Raw genomic sequence first — 8,661 nt, forward strand, 5'->3', positions numbered from 1 at the left:
TATAACTTCTGCTCAGTAGGTGAAAGGTAACATACAATATGACAACCATTGTACACAAAGTTCCCATTTTGGTCACAATCTAGATGATATATTAACAGAGTGCTATGTGGTAATGAGATTGTAATAGAAATCTCTGTAACAAAGGATAATTTTTTGATCATCGCCCAAAGCACGCAAAACGCATAAACCAGAACAATAGCTTTGAACGAGGTAAGTTTCAACCAATTCTGCATACACGGCGCGCGAGATTATGAACTTATGTTACTTCAAAAGAAATTATCTTCGGAGCAAATCTGTACGATTCATGAACATGTTATTAATTATTCAGATATCGTGACGTGACAATCCAAAAACTCCAAAAAGCTTTAATTCTGAGGTACGTTGGTTTGAAATCCATACATTTTACTCCTGAACATTACCTTTCTGTGTCGGGTGGTGATAAACTGAAATAGTGAAATCAAAGCAGTGTATTCATGAGATTCTACTTTTCAATATAAGAACACTGAAGAAAGCGTGTCCACTTGAAAAAGTTCTGCAATCTTTCGTTCAAGTAGAAGTTATGAAATAAAAAAAAAGTAAGAAAAGTAAAAAGATTTCCCTACCTATCAAATGTTTTTTCTGATACAGGGCTCGAAATTAACCTTTTTCCTTGGTACTACCATTAGAGTACCATTTTTTGAAGTTGGTAGCCCGGTGATAATGGCCGGTAGCCCATGTATATTTTATTTCAGGGGTATCTATTTTCGTTAATCAGACAAGAAAAGGCTATTTTTCAAGATTCTGCCCATTAAGTAAATTTTCTAGTCATGTGGTGTAAATACTTGCACACCTTTAATACCCGAGGAAACAGGTATAATAGACGATAGTGATACTCAAAAGTTTGGTGACCTATTGACAAACCGTTTCACTGTCAGAGTTGTATGCTAACATTGATTGCCCTTCTGTAAAGAGGAGGCATAATTTACGTGTAATTGTGATTGATACATTATGATCAAAATGCAATCAAAATGCGTTTTCATTTCCTGTGCCTGAAATTTTGAAATTTTGTTGCAAAGTTCCACGGCACGGCCGGTCGTCTTCGTAATTTGCATAACAAAGTTACGGTATGGCCTTTCTGTGTCTAGCAGGGTTTGACTGCATTTTGCTCGTCCTAAAGTGACGGACCAGACATGGCATGCCAAGTACTGACTGAATCTCAGGTCCTAGGCTTTGGTAGTTCGTGTGGGCTACTATTTCATGGACTTTGATAGCCCCAAAGAAAAGCTGGCAGTCTGTGGACGCGGGACTACCACTAATTTCGAGTCCTGTGATAGTTAGTAATAGGAATATTACAGGAACACACACACACAGGTTTATTTATTTTGCCCGAATACTTGGAGTGAGAGAGAGAGAGAGAGAGAGAGAGAGAGATGGGAAATGGATGAATCGAATGGTTATTCATCGTGTTTATCAATGTCGCCACCTACTTAGATTTATTGATCTCTCTGTTGTTGTTTACATGTATGGTTTCCGCAGTTCTGCTGTTCTTCGCGGAAATTAGATGTCCTGACCGAGGTTATACGACCTCAGCCTGAACTCTTGTGCGCATGTTTTTAAGGCTTGTTTTCGTGGTGAAATTTGCATATCTTTTATCATGCTGAATGTTGAATATTGTAAATCACTCGTGCACTCATGCACAACAGACACACGCCTTGTGCTTGCAGTAGTCGTGGCTCGTCATTCGCTTCACAATACTTGTAATCGGTCTGTGATCGACATAGCAACTTCAGAGGACATTTTGGCTTGACTGTTCAATTTTCTTAAACTTTCATGAAAATATGCGCCCGTAACTGTGTGACAAGTAGGTGCGGCGCGGCTAGGATCTGTACAGCGTACCAGGTAAACAGACTTTATTTGGGTCAGTGTGGAGCAGACATACATCAACACAACTCAGCTGTATCGATAATAGATAAACTGACTGCGGTTGTCGTTGAAACCCAAGAAAATGGATCTCATAGGCAACAAGGAATCATACGGACTCCATTCACCAGCTACACTTCGCAAATCCAACTACGGTCACTCCGGCACGTACTCACCGATTACTAAAAGGAAAAATCCTCCAGAGTCCGGTTTGCGAGCGAGGTCAAACACGATTGATATCCCTCCGTCTCAGAAGTCGAGTACTAGTAATAGCCCCTGCCAAAGCCCTAGTACCCCTAGTCCTACTCGTGGACTTGCGTTTTTCAACTTATTCAAAAAATCTCGAAAGAAAGGAGCATCCAAGCACGACGAGTTCAGCGATTCTCCGTCGGGCTCTCCAGAAATACACCGGCGACAACGAACATCATCGAACGAAAGTAGCGACGTCGAGGTTGACTCGCCCTGTCTATCTCCCACCAAAAAACCTGATCGCTCCCATAGCTCTTCGGAAGAAGAGAAGGAGCTCGCCAAGGGAGATATCACCCTATTCGAAGTGCCGCAGATTATCTGTGAACCTCCCCCTGAAAACTTAATTTCTATCTTGAAACATGTCTGTAGCACGTCTCCATGCTGTGATATCGTCGGGAACTCGCAACCAGATGAGGGAGATGATAGTCGCAGTACAACTGGTGATAGTGACAGGCAGTCCGACTGTACATGTACCGACACTGAGAAAAACAAGGAACAAGTTTCGGAAGAAGCTGGACCTGTCGAGAGCGAAAAATGTGGGGATGGTGAAAAAGGACAGGGAGAGAAAAGTGACCACTCGTCGAATGACGGAAGCGACGACGAACCGGACAAAGTTGAGGGTAGTGTGTCCCGGGAATGTGGCAGGAAATGCGTGTCATGGGACCCGTCCGTCAAAGATCCCAAACCACGCAAAGATTCCTACACGTCGTACATTGAATGTTGGCACAAAGAGTTCCTTCGTCAACAGCGACAAAGAAAATTAAAATTCCAAGAAATGCAAAGAAGAGTAAGTATTTGTAAAATGTTGGTGCCGGTGACATGCGTTACAGTAAATTGGTTGAGATTTCTGTCTGTGTGATCGCGAACGTCCGTCCTGCGGCCTGTTCAAGTCTGTTGACTTTAGCCAGGATTGAGGTCAAACGCCTCTTTTGTAGTTTTGTTTGTGCAAGCTGCAGTTCAGTCGCCCCATCACCGGTATGACGACAGGACCGTACTTGTTGTGTGAAATCGACTTACGTAATACAGCTTGTTCTGCAAAATGTGACGCCATGCTTTATACGCCCATCATTTAAGAAACTAGACTCTGTTTTATGTGCAGAAATTTGATCTATTTTGGTCCGAGAAATCAAAAGCAGATCACCTGAATGCACTGGCAAACCGTATAGGGAGGTCACGTGAGGTCAAATTAATGCAATCGTGGGAATGTAGAGTAGATTTAATCGTGCGATATTTTGTTGCCATTTTTCTGAAAACATTGTTGTCCTGCGATTTCAAATTTAATTTCAACATTGAGGTTTACCCTTTCACAGTGTTCTTGATGTCAACCACAACTATTTTTATTATTTGCACACATAATCTACACAATCTACAGTTAAATTCGATCAGTTTATACTGGGCACAACGAACAAAGAGAAAGCTAAGCAATTTGACAAACAGTATGTCAGGTACAAATCAAAGCTATGTTCTGTGTACAAACTTGGTATTCTATGATGCAAATTGTCAAAGTATGCAAATTACCACCAGGGGTACAAATATCATATAAGATAAACACTTTGTAGCAGGAGGTGTATATTTATAATTCATTTGTAATATTTTTTTCAAGCAACACATGTAACAACAGTAGCGGCATTGATCTTCTTCTGCTTATGTATCTCTGGTTCATTAAGGTAGTATGTGCTCGTAAGGGAAAGACTCAGAGACTTTATTGTGAACGTTGGTCAAGGAAACTTTTAATCGTTCTCTTAACTAAATAAAATAAGAATTAAAATCAGGGGTAACAGTACAAATTTTGAAACAAACTACCTGACATTTACAAATATTTGAAATTCAAAATGGTTGCAATTCCTGTTTTAAATCTATAGGGAAAAATAAAATTTCTGAATTTTCAAAAAAGTAAGAAAGTGAAAATGTTTCTTACTCGAAATGCTTTGAAATGAGCCCTCACAAGTGGTCGATAAGAAAAGAATTGTAAAAAAAAGAGTCGGGATATATTACTGAAGTGCATTCTACCTTATATGCAATTTTCTCCTCTCTGCACAAACTGTCACTCATCCTCCATGAGTTTCGCCTGCCTCTGTGCTGAATCTTCTCTTCTTTCTCTTCCCTAGCACTACACTAGACAGTCTTATCAAAGCTCTAACTATGCCTCTTATATGACAGCTGGTGTTGCATATTTCTAGAATTACCAACCAATTATAGGTCAGTGGTTGATGTTTTTGTCTGTATTATGTGTTTTGTGGTGTCAATCAGAACTCATATCAACTTCCACCATTTTTAGCGATTTTAGGAAGACTTCTCTTCATGATGTGAAATGTATCTCTCCGTATCTTACTTGCACTTGCATCACATCTGCCTTAACCATACTGCTTTCCCTGTCTCCCGCCCTTTCTTTCTCTGTCACAACTTATAATTGTCTTTCATATAGTTCTCTTTCTCACCATCTCTAAAGTTTCACTTGCAGAAACACCTGACAAATAATTTTGTTCATTGTTATGTATTCATATATAAAAGTATGTTATGATCTTAGTCATTTTTTTTCTTTGGAAAAATATCACTGATATTTTATTGTCATCGCTGTTAATGGCATCCACCAGTAATACATTTTCAATCATTTTGTCAAACCAAAACGTTCAATAGACATTACTGAGGTAGTAAGACAAGAGGTAAAGTGACTTTTTGACCATTCATTCTTGAAACCACTCCATCAGGCCAAACAAAATATATGTGTTCCCTGTAATCCACCCTACCCTATTTAAAACCCTCCCATCCTGAACTTCTTTTTACACTTAAAAAACTCATGCATGGTTTTGCCAAACTCTGCTGATTTTTGATTGGTCACACTGAAAAAAAAAGAAAGATAAAAAAGTTCCTGACCAACCTACTCTACTTCCTGGGGCTTTTTAACAGAAACACATATATTTTGTTTCTTTGGCCTCATCTTCATTCTTAGTTAATGAATGAAATCACTTCAATCAAACAGGTTTACAAGAATTTTAAAGGGAACAATCTTTTCTGTCAGAGTCATACAAGCAACTCTTTCACATCATTTCAGTGGACTGTGTGGTACTGAGAACTTCCGACAGAATGTATTCCGAAATTTGCCAGGAAGGGGCTATGTCAGTGTTCCAAACGCTCTCAGTCAGAAAGAGCAACCAAATTACCCTGATTTGACTCTTGTTGTTTCAACAAGTACCCATTCGTAATGGTACCAATCATCACGCATTTTATTTTCACAACACAGTACATTCATACAGATGTACTTTTGTAGTGCCATTGATGTTTTCTTTCAAAATGTCATGCCAAATTTAACTTGAAACACAGTCAAATTTTCATTTTTAAAGAGGGAAGTTGTCATACTGTGTTTTATTTATTCACAGGCTAAATACCAAAAGCCAGTCTGGGAAGAGCCAAGATACCTGTACAAAATGAGTCCTGGAGAATTTACACCTTTTGGAGGCTGCAACTTTTCATGTGATTTTATGATGAGTCGATGGTAATCTGTTCATTGTTGTAGCTTCTATCAATCACAGATTTTTGATGTGTTGATGGGATCAACTCTTGATGGTTCTAGCTTCTGAACATCTCATTTTAGATGTGTACGAGAGATGAAGACAGCTTTTTCAGTGACCTAAATAAGACAGAAATCTGCCAGAATATTTAAGGCTGGCGGTCTTCTGCCAAAGATGTCCCCTACGAATTGGACAACAGACTTGAGATAGCTTCAATAGTATACCACTGGGTTGATTGACATCATGTAGAGTATGTGAAAAGAACTATGAACTTTTTTATTTCCATTCAATGAATTCAACTCAAGAATCCAAAGTTCAAAAAAGCTAGAAATTATTTTTCATGGGGCATCTGATCTTATTTGCATCAAAGTAGACCTTTCAGTTATAATTTCACGTCACCACTTCTTATGCAGTTTACATGCTCCCCTAATTATTCGTTTATGCAAATGAAGTTACCTTATGATGTTATAGCGGCCTGTATATAGAAAACGGGACTTACTCAACTTGACAATGTCTACCAAAATATCCCGTGGAGATATGGTCCGAGGTGGCCTACAGGGCCTTCAAATACCACTCAAAACTATATTTTTATTGATTTTGAACCAGTATATTTAGCTCCATTAAATCTTGGAAAGTCAAGCAATGTCTTATTTCTATGTCATTCATACATAGTGATGCAAGACCTACCATATCTGTAGATGACAATCTCTTTCCATGTGATGTTAAATATTTTTTGATATGGCAAATTTTGTAAACCTGTACTTTAAGTACATACACTTTTGTACTCATTGAATTCTTTTGTGAATTTGTTGTATACAGTTGTGGGTAGTTGAATCAGTGGCATTTCAAAATGAGGTCAATTGTAAATTGTAAAGGGTACCAACTGCTGGTTTTGCTAGTGTAACTACAAATTTATCAGTTGAAAGACCAATTGCTTCGTTTTTGCAAACAACAGTCAGTTTGTGGATATGTAGTGACATGTTCAGTGGGTGATAAAACCAACAGCATGATAAAAAGGAAATTTGACATTAATATCCAGGCAAAGAGTGAAAACGTAGATGTTGTTTGCTCTCAGGAGTGAGTGTATGATGAGGTCAAGGACATTCAAGGGAAATACAATATGGCAAGGCCATACCATTCTGGATGTTTGGCATCCATTGTATTATGTAAATAGATTTTGAAAATGGAAGTTGAATGAGTGGATGCCATGTGTACACTGTATATAATACATCATATGTTATAATTAAAGATGCTGGTCATGAGGTAATTTTTATTAAATGATTTAAAAAAATATTATTACATCACTGTACACAGAATATAGATTGTATATTTTTTAATACAAAATTTTGTAATTTTAAACTCAGATTTTACTGAAGTCATGCACAGTTCAAGTCTCTTGCTTTTATGTTTTAATTATTTGACGCGACCTTACATGACCTTTTCACCACTGTTTTGTGAAATAATTGGTCCGCAGCTGTACCAAATGTTGAAAATATGGAATATATACCTGTGCAGTTCAGAATGTTTTGATTTCTTCAATTTTGTGTCAACAGTAACCGATAAATATTTAACCTGTCACAAAGACCTTTGAAATCAATTTTATGGCATATTTCCAGCTAGTGTCCATGGAATACATTACTCCCAAAACCCTAAAAACACTGATATCTTCCACAGATTGAAATCATTGGATTTCTTAATTGTAATATTTTGGTTCAGTTCTTTTGCAATGTATCATAATTTCTTTGCTCTGTGATGCTGTATAATTTGTCTATTTTAATCATCAATGTTATATTCTGAATTTTAAAATTTGAGCAAGCTTGATCATTTGTTCAGATGACCTTAATTGCTGCAAAGGTGAAATGCCCAGTACCATTTATTGTGTAAATCTGTTGATTCTGTTGTGGTTCATTAAATGCCAAGGTTTACCTTTGCTGTTAACTGGGGCAGTAGTTACTATGGTAACAAAGGTCAAGATGTATACATGCCAGCCATCTTAAGTATTAACTTTACTGACCAGAGCATACATTCCACAGACAAATTCAGGAACAGTCGTTTTCTTTTACAGTACTTTGAATTGTAAGTGTCTTAATTTTTGAGATTAAATTCCAGTTGATATGAATTTGGATACTTTGCAATTTCAGTGCGAGGATCTGAAATGTGGAATAATGGCTAGAAATTTAAATTGATATCATGAACAGTAATGTGTATTGTAATTCTTTATTTTTGGTGATGACCAGTTTTATTAAACTCATCATTTGGAGCACCCTAAACATTGGCCAGAACAAATTCAGCATTTGACCCAGTCAGGAAAAGAATTGAATCACTTGTAGTTTTTAGCATCTGTCAGCATTATAAGAGATAGACTTTCATGTATATCGAGTACTACTGTCGGTCTTTTGTATATTTCTGTGCAACATCAGCCGTTGTGATCAGGTACTGTTTTGAACAATGTTATCGCTGTTGGTAATGCTTGATAATATAATTAACACTATGAGTTCCCCTTGATCGCTGGTGTTGATGTATAGTAACGCAAGGAGTTCCTGCCTTAAAACGATAAATGCAAGTATTATTGCACAGACATGTTGTAGACCTAATGGAAACTCCAATACAGTAGAGAGCTATGAATGCTGTAGTGTGTCAATATTATCAGTACTCAGTCAGTAGGTCTAGAAAATCTGAAATATAGTTGAAAAAAATTTCCATCAAAGATATTTTATGTATGTTGTCCTTTTTCAAATAATGTGAGCTCTGTGATTAGAGCTCCAGGTTAGAGCTGCAGAAATGGTCACAATGTTTATACTTGTAAAGGATTCAAATCATTATTTGAAAACATTATAATCATTATGCTAAACAGTTCACATGATCCTTTCTGAATCTCCAAATTTTTATGGAAATCACTTCATACTTAATTATGGTGATGTCATCTAGGAAAATTAAAATTTCATGTCTTCCAGGATTATTTTTGTCATTATTGGATTATCATGACTTTCTGTATTTTTCGATG

At 37.2% G+C, this 8,661-nt stretch overlaps 1 protein-coding gene across 2 annotated transcripts; it reads left to right on the top strand.

Moving 5' to 3' along the window:
* The first annotated feature begins 1,623 nt into the window (after positions 1-1,623).
* Positions 1,624-8,364, top strand: LOC139150378 (uncharacterized). 2 transcript variants are annotated; one of them, XM_070722715.1, is made up of 3 exons: positions 1,631-2,935; positions 4,257-4,347; positions 5,526-8,364. In XM_070722715.1, the coding sequence occupies exons 1-2, from the start codon at positions 1,985-1,987 to the stop codon at positions 4,326-4,328; spliced, it is 1,023 nt and encodes a 340-aa protein (XP_070578816.1). In that variant the 5' UTR covers positions 1,631-1,984; the 3' UTR covers positions 4,329-4,347; positions 5,526-8,364. The 2 variants fall into 2 exon arrangements, with proteins under 2 accessions (XP_070578815.1, XP_070578816.1); XM_070722714.1 differs by lacking the exon at positions 4,257-4,347 and having other exon boundaries at positions 1,624-2,935.
* The last annotated feature ends 297 nt before the right edge of the window (positions 8,365-8,661 follow it).

Source organism: Ptychodera flava, chromosome 14 (genome assembly GCF_041260155.1).
Source record: "Ptychodera flava strain L36383 chromosome 14, AS_Pfla_20210202, whole genome shotgun sequence".
Taxonomy (NCBI): Eukaryota; Metazoa; Hemichordata; class Enteropneusta; family Ptychoderidae; genus Ptychodera; species Ptychodera flava.

Coding starts and splice junctions, on each gene's coding strand:
- LOC139150378 (XM_070722714.1), top strand. CDS start 1,985: ATGGATCTCATAGGCAACAAGGAATCATACGGACTCCATTCACCAGCT. Junction 2,936..5,525: donor TCCAAGAAATGCAAAGAAGA/GTAAGTATTTGT, acceptor ATTTATTCACAG/GCTAAATACCAAAAGCCAGT.